The 16,513-nt window shown below is 34.2% G+C and overlaps 2 protein-coding genes across 5 annotated transcripts; one reads left to right on the plus strand and one right to left on the minus strand.

Moving 5' to 3' along the window:
* Positions 1 to 1,911: 1,911 nt before the first annotated feature.
* il12ba (interleukin 12Ba) lies at positions 1,912 to 5,481 on the minus strand. The gene is made up of 8 exons (XM_019086418.2): positions 5,357 to 5,481; positions 4,760 to 4,856; positions 4,354 to 4,617; positions 3,507 to 3,609; positions 3,211 to 3,389; positions 2,965 to 3,128; positions 2,351 to 2,460; positions 1,912 to 2,184 (listed from the first exon to the last, which is right to left on the minus strand). Exons 1-8 carry the CDS (start codon positions 5,357 to 5,359, stop codon positions 2,124 to 2,126), a joined length of 981 nt encoding a protein of 326 aa, XP_018941963.1. The 5' UTR covers positions 5,360 to 5,481; the 3' UTR covers positions 1,912 to 2,123.
* Positions 5,482 to 7,774: 2,293 nt separating this feature from the next.
* On the plus strand, positions 7,775 to 9,273 carry LOC109102956 (EF-hand calcium-binding domain-containing protein 9). Of its 4 annotated transcripts, XM_019116291.2 has the most exons (5): positions 7,775 to 7,981; positions 8,164 to 8,179; positions 8,375 to 8,523; positions 8,747 to 8,923; positions 9,082 to 9,273. In XM_019116291.2, exons 1-5 carry the CDS (start codon positions 7,979 to 7,981, stop codon positions 9,229 to 9,231), a joined length of 495 nt encoding a protein of 164 aa, XP_018971836.1. In that variant the 5' UTR covers positions 7,775 to 7,978; the 3' UTR covers positions 9,232 to 9,273. The 4 variants fall into 4 exon arrangements, with proteins under 4 accessions (XP_018971836.1, XP_018971837.1, XP_018971834.1 ...); XM_019116292.2 differs by lacking the exon at positions 8,164 to 8,179; XM_019116289.2 differs by lacking the exon at positions 7,775 to 7,981 and having other exon boundaries at positions 8,015 to 8,179.
* Positions 9,274 to 16,513: the final 7,240 nt, after the last annotated feature.

The raw sequence follows: 16,513 nt of genomic DNA on the forward strand, positions 1-16,513 counted from the left end.
AGGCATATATCTCAATCTTATAAACCTCCCTGATTATTCCTAGACATAAGAATGCATTTAACCAAGACAATGTACAGGCTCTTTTTTAATAACATGATCTATTTTCATTTTAATTATTTATTTTTCATTCACCTTATTTAAAATTGCTTATTAATTGTCTGGTTTGTGATTAGTAGTGTTCCAGTCACAACTGAGTTAATGACATTTCCCTTTCATTTATTTATTTTTATAGTCTTTTTTATTATTTTATTTTATTTTTTATTTACCAGCTTCAATTAATGAATGGCAGGTTTGTTTGGGTAAGTTCCTCAAAATTACTTAGTGATGCACCAATTGTGTCATTTCCAAAAACCCAGCATTTGTGTTTTTTACGACAGGCAATTCATGGTGGTCAGTGTCACTCATGGTGTGTTACACATGTTTTTTCCAGGCTTCAATACAGGACTTGTTTTTCACACAACACTTGAACAATCAGTGATCAATTGATTTATAGGTGGTTCTTTTGATTTGATGCCCAAACTCTGTTGAAACAGGGGGAATAGCATGTCGCTTTGCTCCACATTGAGATGTGACAGTAATTTCTGTCTTGAGCAGTCTTATGTGTGATCTACAGAGAAAGAAAGACATTTGTACATAATTAAGACCCTAACGAAGTCCAAACCTGGTAACACTTTCTATGAAGCCCGTATTTATTATACATTATAAGGGTATTCTTAAGGCATTATAATGAATGTGTAATGCATTATTAAAAAAACATATATCAACTCATGAATAATCATAACAATTATAATACTTACGTATTTGTGGTTATAAGTTTAAGAGTATGATTATTTATAACACACAATGAACACCATATTAAATAAACGTTATTTACAGTATAATGGACTGTATCATATCTTGAAATTGTTTATTTAAGATCTGCACAGTGTCTTACTACAGCTTGTGAGTGGTTAGATGTTGAGTGTAATTTGAGTGTTTCCTGTGGAGCTAATGTTAATTAATTGATTTGAGCTTTATACTCCAACTGAAGGTTTTATATGGTTACATTTTATTTTGACGGTCCCCTTAATCAATCGACTTTGCAACTACATGCCAAATAACTCTCATTAGAGTATTAGCATGCTCAAGAATGGTAGAATCTAGTATGGTAGAATAAGTTGACGTACTTGCAAAGACAAGTACTGTTATCTGTTGGCTGACCATCAAAATAAAGTGGTAGCATATATTTACAGTAGTAGACATACTAATACTCCAATGACCGCTAGTTGATATGTAGTTGCAGAGTTACTTCAACAGCTGTCTAAAGGGTACCATCAAAATAATCAGACTGATATTACAATAAAAATAGTTCAAAGCAAATGTGTCATATTTCACATTCGTCTGATCTGATCTTATGGCTGTTTGAGAGAAAAAAATGTTATTGTTATTATTATTATTATTAAAAATTATTATTATTATTAATACTACTACTACTTATAAGTGGTCTTTGATTGCTTTAAGTAAAGTAGCATAAGAGAAATGGCAAGATATGAGATTTATAATACATTACAACTATGAGAAATATAATCAATTGTAAAAGTGGAAGTGACGTGTTCATTGTGTTATCATCATACTCTTAAAAGCTATAACCACAAATAAGTAAATATTATAATATATTAAAACTGTTCTTATGAATATTCATGAGATGATACAACATATTATGTTTTATTTATAATGCATTATGCATTCATTATAATGCCTTAAGAATAACCTTATGTATTGTACAGGCTTCATGGAAAGTGTTATCATAATCACTTCTTAAATCTAAACATGCATATAAAGCAAAACTGAATTAAGAGCATAGATGTTTTATGTTTTATATATTAAATAATCAAGTAAAGACATCAGCAATCATAATAAATACATGTAACAGTTAAAATGTACTACAGTTATAAATAATTAATTTAAGAGCATGATAATGTTATTACAATGTATAGATAAATACATTATTACAGGAACACATACTGTGTTTGTATTTAATTACACGGTATATGACCAGAGAAGGTCTTATAGAGTAAGTCATTGTTCATAACAGAAAGCATCATAATGGTTCAATTGTTTTTTATTTAATGACGCATAATAAATTATTGCATCTTTAACTTTGGTTCTCGGTTCCTCTGCTTGCGGTTTTCTCTGGTTTTGCATCTAAAAATGAACAGAGAAAGTTTGCATTATAATGTGTGCAGAAAATAAACTTAATAATAATTAATAATTTAATTAATTTTCCTTATTAAGAAATAAGGAAATTTAAATGGGAGTAAAGCAAATTAATCTTTTGCTAAGAAATATAACAAATGTTAAATACACATACTTGTACTGGCTCCAGTCACTCCATGAGGAATTGCAGAATTCATCCCTGGCTCTCACACACACACACGTCCCTTTTGTAACTGGCAGCTGGTGACTTTGTGTGATTAAAATCTGAGCAAAACAAATATTAATATATTTTCAGTTCTGACTAAAAATAATAGTTTTAATCACAGAAATAAATTAGATTTTAGAATATATTTAAGGATTAGTTCACTTTCAAATTAAAATTTCATGATAATTTGCTTACCTCCATGTCATCCAAGATGTTTACATTTTTCTTTCTTCAGTCGAAAAGAAATTAAGGTTTTTGATGAAAACATAAGGAGAATAATCCCAGAACGTTTTCATCAAAAACCTTAATTTCTTTTCGACTGAAGAAAGAAAGATGTAAACATCTTGGATGATATGGGGTTGAGTAAATTATCAGGAAATTTTAATTTGAAGTAAAATAATCCTTTAAAATTAAAAACAGTTCTTTTAAATTGTAATAATTGTTCACAATGTTACTGTTTTTATTGTATTTTTGATTAAATAAATACAGCTTAATTATTTCAAGTGTAATTATTCCAGATGTTCTTTTGACCAGTAGTGTGTACAGTATGTGTGCTGGGTTACCTCTTGTAAGTTCGGTTTGGAGCAGTCACATTTCTCGCGTTTCCGACAGCGAACCACTTGGAACATGAGAGGGAAGTAGGAAGATGGTGCGTTCCAGGATCGTGGATATGTGACCTCTACAGATGTTTTATTGATCCTACTAATAGGCACAACATCAGGCCTCACTAAGGAGAGGAGAAGAAGTTATATGATATTCAGATGAGCGGCACACTGATTCAATATTCTTAGCAGTTTTTGAGAGCTCACCAATATCCATGATGTAGAACTTTGTATTGTAGGCTTCAACAACAAAGCTGCTTCTAAAGTATATGGTCAGGTTGATGCGCTCCACCTCCTCTGCATATGGACAGTAGTCATGGTCTAAACATGTGATAGACTGTCCTCTGTCATCCACACTGCAGCTGATGTTGCTTCCACCATGAGAGCTGGAACAGAATCAGTCAAGATTTTTTTATTATTATTTATTTATTTTTCTCCACACTCCTTACAGATTGCATTGTCATTACAGATTGCAGAGCCTAAGGTAAGACTGAGAAACTTACCGTGTGGCTTTGATATGAACAACATGGCCATTCCTGTTCTCACCCCATTCCCATTTACATTTGAAGGAACCTCCGTAGTTATTTGTTGAACAATCAATGTAACCTGTTTGGTAATTCAATAAAAATAATAATAATAATTAAATAAAGTAATTCAATAATAAAATTATAATAAACAAATACATGGTATAAAAATTATAAACACTGCCATTCAAACATGTGGGGGTAAATTAATTATTATTATTTTTTAAAGAAATTAGTACTTTTATTCAGCAAGGATGCACTAAATTGATTGAAGGTGACAGCAGACACTTTATATATTTAATTTATAATTTATTTAATGAATATATTTAATTTATAATGCTACAAAATATTTATAATCCAAATAAATGCTGTTCTTATGAACTTTAGATTTATACAATCATGAAAAAAATGTAGGCTATCATATATCAAAGGAAAAAAGTTACTGAGCAGCATAACCATTTTCAACACTGATAAAATGTTTTTAAGCACCAAATCAGCATATTAGAATGATTTCTGAAAGATCATGTGACACTGAAGAGTACTGTTTAAAATGAATTAAAGTACATTAAAATTGATAACTTTTTGTAATATTTCAGTTTTACTGTTTTTACTCTACTTTTTCTAAAATAAGTAAAGCTTTAATGATCATAAAAAATAAAAATAAAAATCCTACTGACCCCAATATATTTTTCTACAAATTACATGATATAAATTAATATTTTACTGTAAAAATATTTCACTGTTCAAGGCTTGAAACTATTTAACATCTTTACATTTTTTTAATTAATATCACAACAAGTTTACACCATGTTAAAGGTGGTTGTACCTTTCTCAGGAGTATTCTTGATAATCTTCCTGAAGGGCCACTGAGCCAGCACCAGTGTGTGGTCTAGGTAGGATCCCTCACTGCTGAAACAGGAGAAGTTGCCCCCCTTCCAGGCCTCCACTGTGACAACAATCCTGTTTCCTTGAGCCTCCAGATTTTCATCGTTGTTTCTGGTCCATGTAATATTTTCTCCTTCATAGGCTTCTCCACAGATAAGTGGCACCATGTTTACATCATCACTTGCATCGACATTCACTACAAGCACTGATGACAGACAATTGAAAAACATGTGAGAAGTGCAAATATGACAATATAAGCCCCAATACAAATAAAATAAAATAAATTGTAGCAGTTTATAAAAGAGAGCTTAAGTATTTTTCTTTAGACATGATTCAGACAAACAAACCATTTGGTTTAAGTGTCCAGTAACTCTCAGCTGTTTTGATGGATCCATCAGCAGAGGACCGGAGAAACAACAACGTACTCAAAAAGAGAAAAAACATCTGTTGGTGGAAAAAAGAGAAAAGTTTAGATTGCAGTGAATACTGTTAATCATTGGTTCTCAGCTGTGACTGCAGGTTTACTCTGACAGAAAGTGAAAAAACAATGCTAAATGTAAATAATAAAATGCAGCTGACCATATAGCTGTGCATTTAAGAAAGCAAAATGAAGACTTATCAACTTCTAAAAGATATGTGAAAACATTACACACCCTGACGAATCCAGTCAAGCTCTTTGCTTTGTAATATGGTTATTACTAACAGAACAAACAATAGGCTAAATATTTTATTTGTTAAACTGGTAAATAATACTTCCGTTGTTGTTTATGCATGTATAAAATAGCTAATTATGTGCTAATAATCAAACATATTATTGGGCCTATGCAAAAAAAAAAAAAAAAAAAAAAAACAACAAAAAACAAATCATAAAAATATATTTAAACAAAATAATTGAGTGGTTATTTTACTGACAGTATAAAATGAATTTGAAATGAGAGACTTACCATCGATCGCTCAAAAATCCAACAAGATTAACGTCCACAACCAGACTGACTTTGCTTTGTTGTTGTGTTTAACATGCAAGCTTATAAGTAAGATGTCAGGAGGGCAGAATTTCCCTGGCCAGGAAAAGTCCACTGCAGGTTATAGAGGAACCAAACCCTGCATGAGCAACTCCAGAACCTTAACTGTTCTCAGACATCATCACTAATTCTCTCACTTCCACTGAACCTTCTCACTGTCCTCTCTCTTCTCTAATATTGGACTATTTATAGCCTATACATTAACATGGACCATTAAAAATATATATGTATATATATATATATATATATATATATCTATATGATTCTTTACTGAATTGTATTATATGGGGCAGGAAAACATAAGACATGACATTTCCAAGGTAGACTATGTAAGGAATTGAGCCTAAGAGTGGGAAAGATATTAAGTCAATATTTGTTTTCCAACACCTTGGGTATTTTTGCCACAAGTTCTCATCTGAAAGCCAGAGGATGATTTACCTGGTTGTGTTAGTGTGTTTGATTTGCTTTTCCCTACTATCTGTTGGTTTTTCCATTTCACAATTGGGTTATTCCCCTTTCCTGTCAGATAATGACATTGAGTGATTTGTACATTAAAATTTCACATTAAATGCTGATGAAGAAAAAAGAATGAGAGAGAAAGGGAGAGAGAGAGAGAGAGAGAGAGGCCAGAAGAGCAAAAGAGAATGGGAAGAGAGAGAGAGAGAAAGGGAGAGAGAGAGAGAGAAAACAGAAATCTCAGTAGGCCTTTTTCTCAAGCTGTTGTTATAAAACCTAAGAAATAGCATAGTAATTTTTTATAGCCTACGCCTACTCAGAACAGGGACCTTTTTTTCCTTTTTTTTTTTTTTTTACCAATAAGAAACACAAACAATTCTATAGGAGTCCAGTTAAAGCATGCATTAAACTATCAATAACAACCCTGATCTCGACACAGTAAAACCACGAAACCAAGTCATCTCTTGTTTACAATTTATTTCAAGGGCGCATTATACAACGGGCATTTATTCTATCACATTAAAGGGTTAGTTCAGCCAAAAAGGAAAATAATGTCATTAATGACTCACCCTCATGTCGTTCCAAACCCGTAAGACCTCCGTTCATCTTCGGAACACAGTTTAAGATATTTTAGATTAAGTCCGAGAGCTTTCTGTCCCTCCATTGAAAATGTATGTACAGTATACTGTCCACGTCCAGAAAGGTAATAAAAACATCATAAAAGTAATCCATGTGCATCAGAGGGTCCGTTAGAATTTATTGAAGCATCAAAAATACATTTTGCTCCAAAAATAACAAAAATTACCACTTCATTCATCATTGTCTTCTCTTCCGGGTCTGTTGTGAGCGCGTTCACAACACTGCAGTGACGCCGTTGACGTACGACGCTGGTGACGTGTTCTCTTTGTGGTGCGCCCAATAACACGTCAAGATAACACAGTCCAGCAGCGCGTTCATACAGTCCGCGGACGTCACTAAAGCAGTGTTTGTTTTTGGAACGCGCGATGCTTTCAATAAATTCAACACGGACCCTCTGAAGTCAGAAGAAAATGATTTGATAAAGTTTTTATTTTTTCTGGATTACAGTATACATTGGAGGCTCTCGGCCTAAATCTAAAATATCTTAAACTGTGTTCCGAAGATGAACGGAGGTCTTACGGGTTTGGAACGACATGAGGGTGAGTCATTAATGACATAATTTTCATTTTTGGCTGAACTAACCCTTTAATAGTGCAAGTAAGGAATAGGCTACAACTTTGCTTATTTAAAGTAAATCAAATAAAATAACGTGTATGCTGTGCCATAGGTAGGTTACTACAAAAGATAGGCTATTACAGTGAATATTTTCAGATATGTCCACAAATATGTGCATCCAGCTTGCGAGTAGAGGAGCGGATCAGGTCTGTGTAAAAATTTCCCGAAGAATGACTAACCTAACTTAATTATAAGCGCCAACATTTTAAATTAAATAAACTATTGCGACAGCCTCAGAGTGTTTTGAAACTATAGTTAAAACCCCCTTTTCCAACCGCAGTTTTCAAACTAATTAAAAAAAAAATGATTCCCGATTCAAAGTGCACGTTGTACACTGCCAAAATTGTGTAAGTCACATCATAAGTTATATCGAGTTTTTAATACGTTATATGTGATTCAACTGCATATTTTAAAAGTCAGTTTAATATAATTCAATTTGAAATGATTTATAAATACAACTAAATAACAACTAAATACAACTAAGTTGATTATACTTTAAGGCAGCAACTGTGCTTTCACACTAGCACTTCTTGTGCGCACCTGGGTTCGACTGATTTCAGAGTTCGGTACGTTTGGAACGCTGTCTTCCGAACTCGGGTGCGCGCAGCCCGTCGTTTCTAAGCAACGGGGTAAACAGCAGCTGGCTTGATGACGCAAACGAACTGCGGTTCGGACCCAAATTAAATAATATGAACACAGCCCAGCGGGGGAAGGGGGACGGGGGAGCAATCGAACTCTGGTTCGGACCAGACAAGCGAACCGAGTGTGAAAGCGTCTTTGCCTGCGCCAATCCGGAAGCCATAAACGCGGAAGCGTGAAAAGTGCCTAATTACCATGGTAACAGCATTAATTGTTGATTAAGAGGTTAACACTAGGGCTACTCTAATCTAAAGAGCAAAATGAAATTAAAAAAGGGGGTTTTCTTCGAATATTTAAATTTCAACAAGTTTCATTGCCTTCTCTCACTGACTAATACTAAAATAATTTATGATTATTTTTGTCTTCTGGATATTCATGAGAAAAAAACACTGAATGGTAAGAATACACTAACAATTACTTGTTAATGCGCATTTCCCCTTTAACAGGAGAACAACTGACAAATCTGAAATTTTTTTTAATCAGTCTTTTTATGTAATTTTTATTCATCTGTAATAGGTGGCTACATTGCTACAGTGGAATTTCAGTAGCCTATTTGGAATAACTGTCATGCTTTTCTTTTCCCTTCCTCAGACATTCAGTTCTACCATTTCATGAAGCATGTGACAACAATGGGGAAGAAACACATAATGCTGACGTTCGACATGCTGGATTGGGATGGTGATGGAGAAATTGGTTTTGAGGAGTTTTATATGATAGTCTGCATTCTGCTCAGTAGTGAAGTAAGACATTCTCTTACAAAACATGACCACATCAAAAACAGCCCCTCCACACTTACCACAACCATACAGGGCTCATAATATCTGAGCAAAAAGCCAATTCCTCTTTTTGATGCTGCAGGAAAAACCCATTTACTGCCAAATTTCCTCTGCCTTTATCATTGTTATTGTTTTATGAGAGGTTGTGATCAGTGTCACATGTGCTGTAATGTATATGTGTACGTAGCACGATGTGGAAGAGACCTTCATCTGTCACCATTTCCTCCCTGTCTTTGAGCTGTTGGATATGGACGGTAGCAAAACCATCAACCTGAAAGAGTTTAAGGCATCCGGATTCCTTTTCAATCTCAAGGGTTCCGATTTCAAAAAGATCTTGAACCTGTTTGACATCACTGGCGACGAGGTACAGATGTCATAAAACTACCAGTGCTGCTTAACAATCAAATATTTAATCTGTTAACAGCATTTAACATCACTGTACGATCCTCCATAATTACTAACATATGCCACCTATGCATAATAAAGCATTAAATCTCAAATGAAATCTTTAATTACCAACAGTGCCTGAATCTAAGTGAGTTTCAGAAGTTTACCATGATGTGCATGGATGCCCAAAAGGAGTTTAAGAAAAAACGTGGAAAATTACACCGTCTCATGGACGTCTGCACATATTTTGTGAAAGAAGAAGATCGACTTCATTTACTTGACTGAGTAAAATATGCTTCAGAAATAAAAATGAAATGTCTTCTGTTTCTTCTGACTACTGTCTTATGTAATTAATAGGAAAAACAATAGCAGTAATTGTATCGAAAGTAAAATAGAAGAGACAATGAAGTAGGCCTATTTGTTAAGAATTACATCGCTTATATATGTGAACCTATAATGTAGATCCCAGTTTAGGCACATTTTTTACTCAAGTGAAAATTTCTCAGGTGTATAATGGAATCTGTTGTCAGTCAATTTTGTACGCTTTGGCTACACAAAAGCTTGTTTATATATTTCCACTACGAATGCCCATGAGAAATATATAATCTGTTGTCAGTCAATTTTGTAGGCTTTTCAGTAATGTTAGTCAATTTTGTAGGCTTTTCAGTAAAATATGAACAGTCGTTCAATTTTGAAACAGCTATTCATGAAGAGTAAAATATGAAATGTAAAATGAACTATCAGACTACAATTTTCGCCAGCAATATTAATGAATTGTATACATTTGTGTGCAAAAGTTATTCTAATTTGAAAGTTTTTGTAAAACATATTTGTGTAACTGACCTTATAGTTATTGAAATATAACCCAGTGACAACTAGCCCCGTCTCCTTATACATATGGCCTACTATTATATTTCCATACATGAGTTTATGAGTTGATGACATATGCTTCCCTTTGCCCTGAAACCCTTTAAACCTTTGACAGTTTCTACCACAATAATTTATTTAGTGAAACGGAGCTTTCACATACATACAAAGCAGAGACAAGAGAGGAGAGAGAGTTTACTTCCCACATTTACCACTGAAAGGGAAGTTGACAGTCACCTTTAGCGGCTGACAACAGTGCTCTGTGACTGTGACACACTTTCCTTTCTGAATCTCGTTTACATTTGACATTTAGTATAACCTACAGTTGTTATACAATACATACGAGTAGTATGTTAATGTAGATTTGGAGTAGAAACAGTCTATTTTTTTTAAATGCTTGTGTGATCATCTTTCATGAATGTTTTAACTCATTTTGGATGTTCTACATTACAGCCAGAAGAGGGCAATAGCGTACCAGTGCTCATACCCTGGCCTGCTTATATCTGTAGTCAACATTTTGTGAGTCAGTGGATGAATTTAGATCTTTATACTAGTGTACTACTCTTCCTACTGTTTTTTGCTCTTCTGTATCTGTGCACTTTAATAGTTCAAAATATTGGGGTCAGTATTTTTATTTTATTTATTTATTTTTTCATTTACTATTATTATTATTATTTTTTTGAAAGACATGGATACTTTTATTCAGATACAATGTGATAAATGCAGCCACAACCAGAAAGCAAACTGATATGGGAAGACAAGACAAATATTTTACAACTCAATTCACTTGTTCCCCACGCAAAGAGTTAAATGAGCTACTGAAATGTGGAAGATTTAAATGTCATTATGAAAGTAAAACAGCCAAAGTGCTGAATATAGACTGACTTAACATTTGTACACAAATACACACATCAGAGTTATTATAAAAGGACAAAAACTTCACCTAAAAATGGCCCATATGACATTTCTATTTTCTATATATCGTCTTCTTTGTAAAGCCTAAGTCTAACAGTGCAGTTCAGTGCAGTTCATGTTGAATTTCATTTAGCATTATCATTAATATGCATGGAGTGGCCTTTACAATGACTCACTTTTAAACTAAAAATGATTGGGGATGGAGAAAAACTAAAACTAACTAATTTATATATATATATATATATATATATATATATTAAAGTTGACATTATATATATATATATATATATATATAATATATATATATATATTAAAGTTGACATGAAATGGTAATTTCTATTTTCTAAAGGTATGTTATTGATTTTGTTGAGAAAATTCATTGATGCTCATTTACCTTGTTGTTGTTGTTTTTTTTTTTTTTTTTTTTTTAAATATCATAATTTGACCTACAGCTGAAAACACACTCTCTTTTATTGCTATTAGATCTGCCTCCATCCAGTAAATAACCAATGGATAGAACCAAGTCCCTGACCTAATTTTTTTTATTTTCAATATATAATACATTCACTTGAATGTACTTCCATTGCACCACAACTTTAACAGATCTGGGTGCAATTATAGAGAAAGTCCTAACAGCGATTATATATGTAAACTGCTTTTGTTAAATGTCCCATGGATTTAAAGTAATTTGCGATCTTTTTTGTATTCTGTAATTGAAATACTGCACCATAAAAGTCTAAAATATCACCCATGAGCACAGGCTATGTCCCTGGAATAGATTTTAACGAGAAGTTGGCAGATCTTAAAGTCTTAAAGGTTTGCCAAAACAAAATTCAAATCTTTTAGAGAACCCTCTGAAAGTAAATGTTCCTGTGCTTTGGGAATCACTTTTTTTAAAAGAGTAAATGATTACAGAATTTGTATATATTAGTGACCTCTTCAAGAGGTATCAAACATAATTTAGGTGTCCACTAGAAGGCAGCAATCACCAAAGAGGATCAGTTGTTTAGGAGACCATTAAGTGACGCAACATCTAAATAACAATCACTGAGTTACAGCAAGCACACATAAGAACAATAGAAAAATAATAGAATAAAACTCATTGGTCATCAGTGAGTTGAAATGAGTTGAACATGTTGCATGTTTTGAACTAAAAAGACTTAGATAAACGATTTAAGACCATTTAGGATGTCTAACTTTGAGGACTGATCTAAACATACAGCAAAGGGTAACATGCAGTAAATCCATAAGGAGAAAGCCTGATATCTTAGGATTCAGTGTGCACATTTGAGCAAGAAACTTCATTATGATGCAAGGGAGCACTCCTTTCAATAAGAGGGGGCGAAGGCTCTGGGAAAGGTGGTGCTTTACCATCTGTCTGGTGCTATGAATGACAGATAGATCAATAACTGTAGCCTTATTATAGCAGAGTCAAAGGCGGTAAATCAGGGTGACTCAGAAAAGATCCTAATGAAAAGCAAACCCTCACCCAGTCACTGATCACAAGTGTATCAAAGGCATAACAAAAGAGTCGTCAGCGCTTTATTCACAGAAGCGATATATTAGACAGCCATTCCCACAGCAGCAATCACTTTTGCCATTAAAACTAATTAAGCTTTCAGATATAGTCTGACTGACTGTCAAAAATTTTTTGTGAATAAAGTTACAAATAATACCTGTTTAAATTCTGAAGTGTAGCAACCAGTGGGTAATTTTCTTTCTCATAAATTTAATTCCTTTTCACACAAATTATGATTACAGGGCAGATTATTGTAAAATATGAGGCTGTGTGCAACAAGCAACTTTGTAATATAATTTTGTAGAAATGTCACAAGCATGTTTTTCCATTGAGACTGGTTGCTAACTTACACGTGGGGAGTTATACAGTAGGCCAACCTAAAAACAAAGTACTAACCTGTACTAACATCTTAATAATGAGAATCAAATCAAAATCAAAACATTTGACTGTAATTTTGAATATGGTTATTTGAGTACTCATATAGTAATGCTGTCATGTTTTTTTTCTGCCTACTATATCCATTCCCTTACTAACTTACGCAAAGACCTTTCAAGAGCTTCCAAGGGTGATGACAGCAGATTAATCACAAGGTACACTCATATGAAAACGAGGTTGTACTTGACTTGACAGCACTGGTCAGGTCAGAAAAATCTACATTATAAATATTTAATGTGGAGATATTCAAGGCTCATTAAGACAGAGATCAAACTATGAATCCATCACACATAAGTGAATATAGCAGCACTGTCACAGGCTGTAAAATCCATCTCTACAAGCGGTCTAGTCCTCAAATTGATATTCTTTGTATATTTTGAAACAAATATCCCTTCAGAATATTTTATCCCTTCAAGCAGCTCTAGCTGACAACAGGCCTGGAAACCCCTGGCCTAAGCAGTTCTGTAGAAGAGCGAAGCTGAATATTAGACTGAGGATGTGAGACATTTTGAAGTGTGAGAACAAAAACAACAGTAAAAACAGAATATACTGTAGGAAAAACCTGCGAAGTACCCCAGATTGTGTAAAAGGTATTATACCATGAGATAAGGTGATGCTAACCCATCCATGATAGCCTGAGCTAGTTCAAGAGCACCTCCCAGATACCTTTATGTCCCTAAAAGGCTGGACCTGTATCCAGAAAAGAGGGCAGGACACAAACATTAATATTCCCTTTTTTAACCACCAAGATGATATAAACTAGATCAAACAATAAGCTACAAAACTCAAAAGAGATATTTTGCATATTAACAGGTTATTAGTTCATGAATAGGCCTACATCATCATAATACGTCATTAAAACAAAACAGGAAAGAAAAGCAAACCATTTGGACCTTCTCCCTTTCCTTTTTCCTTTGTGGATGTAAATAACATGCTTTAACAGTATCAACTGATCTGAGGTTTTCATCTGAGGTCCGTTGACACAATGGGTGTTTATGTGTGGGTGATTTGGTTTTGTCCCCAAAATGACAGTGAAACCTGAAATGACCTACATAACATGTAAACCAGCTGGGTCATCATGAGGAAAATGGCTTTATGTCTTCAGTAAAAAGTAAAAATGCAGATCAATTCCAGATTACAAAAAAATATAATTAGCACAGTATAAAACAACACAATCATAAAAAAAAATAATAATAATAATGATTGTGTGGGACTTCATGTCCTCGTGAACTTGGACAGGTTATGTCACGAGTCATATGACGTGTCATGATCATAGACTGGTCATGATCGTGGAAATCCAACGGCTTTCGTGTCAAACGTATGTTTTTGTACATTTTGTACAGGCCGGAGGAAGTACAGACCGGAGGAAGACAAAACAACGCATTCGTCGTCTCTCCACCAGGGGTTGCTATAGTCTCATAATTAATTTACTGTTAACGCGCTGTCTGTGATCATCGTGTTTATTCCGGGGCCGACTGATGTCATGGATACATTAGCTCTGTGCAGTCCACGTCACGTTTCTTAATTTAGTACTATTATTTTTTTGAATGAATGAATGAATGAATGTTTTATTCCCCTACACTTTGCGTCACGTTGCTTAATACCTCCACAATGCAACTGCAAATCTATTTATCAGTTTGCTGCTCCTAAATACTGAAATCTTTACAGTGATTTCACCACAAGTATAATTAAATACATTTATAAACACATAGGCCTACAATTATTATTTTTTTTTATTTTTTTTTATTTTTAAGAGAGAGAGAGAACGTTGACTGTTCCCAACGTGATAAAGTCTACAATGATTTCATCAGTTACCATATTTCCCACCAAGCTTTGGAAAAATGTACATTCTGTTTTGATGACATATGATGTCAGCTGAATAAAGGCAGACAGCCACCACAGAAAGCCTGAGGGGCTGGTCTAGGAATAGAGGCCAAGAAAGTGGCTGCCTGCTTCATACTGCCGCAGACGGAATGAAAAAATGGTATTCGTTTGCTCAGGAAATATTTAGGACAGACCACCACCGATGATTCCTGCTCTGTAAAAAAAAAAAAAAAAAAAAAAAAAAAAAAAAAGACGTTATCTAAAGTGCGTTGAAGTACACAGTACTTCCCTTTAAAGGGATATTTTACCCAAAAAATGAATATTATGTGGATGGGGACCAGGGAAATCACTCTCAGTTGGACAGACAGATCTTATAGCCTACAGTGTGTTTTGACTTCTCTGCAATGACCTCACAATGTAGTTAGAAGTTAAGAGAAAAGAGGGGGGAAGATAAAATAAATGAAGAGACTTTGATGAAAAAAAAACATATTCCTTGGGGACATTTTAAATATTGTACACAACAAAGTTTTGAAATTACTCTAGGCAGGTTTGAAAATGCAAATTCCCGTTGTATATCTCCCTCTGCCAAGGTGGAAAGTCATTGAGGTGTGTTGTGCTGTAAAATATGGTTTGTAGAAAGAGAGAGTAACTTTTTATCACACTCTGCCATATAGCCTAAGAAAAGGGTTTGACAGAGAAGGGACATATTGACTTCCCCAGAAATTACAAAATGTACCTACCTGTTCTCTGCATCTTTTGGAATACAAATTGATCACACCATAATACATTAAAAATGGCAGAGGCATCAATTGGGTATTAGATGTGAGAAATCAATACGAGGTGAGAATCAGAAATGAGAGGTACAAGCACAAGGTGACGATGCGTATGATAATTATATGTCAAGAACAGCCTAGAAAATGAGCAAATGTTTGATTTTTCAAGGCTAATTTATATGGCTATTTAACAGATGAGAGGAGGCATTGACTGCTAATTGCAGTTCCCATCTTCTTCGCCGACTCTGATTTGTTCTTATTGTAGACTCGGTGTAACTCGGTGATGATTAATGTACATTACCTAGAATAGGGACTTTAGAGTTCAGTGAAAAGTTAGATAAGTTTGCCATTTCATAATCAATGTCTTTTTCAGCAAAATGAGCCATGACAGAAGTTTGCAAAATTATCAGAAAAATGTGCAAAAGTTGTTTGTTTAAGGGTCACCTGCCAACTTTGTACCTTATCTAAACCTAAAAACCACATCAGAGTAGTTATATGTCCCCTTAAGGTACTATTAATGAACATTTTAGGGGTAAATAGATACAGTACAAAGATGTTGCGTAGGTGTTATTTCCCCAATTGCAGGCTGTTGGACCCCTAAAGGTACTATTTTCACTTATTTTTTCAGAGTATACAAGATCTTATAGACATAGAAACCCTCACAGGCTCACACAATGATAATTAGAAAATCCTAGTAAAATGTAGAAAAACCTGACCATTTATTTTCAAATCTTTACTGATTCTGATCTTACGAAGACAGTGACTTACCATTTTACCTATGAAATGAAATGTTATTTGTCATGATCTTGATAGCTGAACCTTATCTACATTCAGAACTGGTCTTCATTACAGGGAGCTTTCCTAGATAGAACACTTGATGTGGACAGTAGTAGTGTCATTTCAGATTTCAAAGAGTGTTCTCACAATCGATGGAGGTCACAAGGTTACAGTATTGCTGAATGCAAGTTGGCGTTCCTACAGCTGGATGCCCTGAGACCTGCTCACACATCCTGTGTCTGTGGTGGGTGAGCGTAACTGCAACAGTAGGCTGTTATTGTGCTTTCTGTTAAAACAGAATAAATAAAGTGATTTCTGCGTTAAATATTTTCTTAAACAGTACCCATGACTGTAGGATGTCTCAGGTTAGAGATCACATATCTCTATTAAGCCCCTTTGCATAGCTTGCATTGGTGCAAAAGACAACAGGGTATCGTTACCTAACAACCCACGTGGC

The sequence above is a fragment of the Cyprinus carpio genome, chromosome B14 (assembly GCF_018340385.1).
Source record: "Cyprinus carpio isolate SPL01 chromosome B14, ASM1834038v1, whole genome shotgun sequence".
NCBI classification, from domain to species: domain Eukaryota; kingdom Metazoa; phylum Chordata; class Actinopteri; order Cypriniformes; family Cyprinidae; genus Cyprinus; species Cyprinus carpio.

Coding starts and splice junctions, on each gene's coding strand:
- LOC109102956 (XM_019116289.2), top strand. CDS start 8,044: ATGAAATTAAAAAAGGGGGTTTTCTTCGAATATTTAAATTTCAACAAG. Junction 8,180..8,374: donor TGAGAAAAAAACACTGAATG/GTAAGAATACAC, acceptor TCCCTTCCTCAG/ACATTCAGTTCTACCATTTC. Junction 8,924..9,081: donor TTGACATCACTGGCGACGAG/GTACAGATGTCA, acceptor AATTACCAACAG/TGCCTGAATCTAAGTGAGTT.
- il12ba (XM_019086418.2), bottom strand. Junction 3,390..3,506: donor GTTCATATCAAAGCCACACG/GTAAGTTTCTCA, acceptor ATTCTGTTCCAG/CTCTCATGGTGGAAGCAACA. Junction 2,185..2,350: donor AGTGACTGGAGCCAGTACAA/GTATGTGTATTT, acceptor GTTCATTTTTAG/ATGCAAAACCAGAGAAAACC.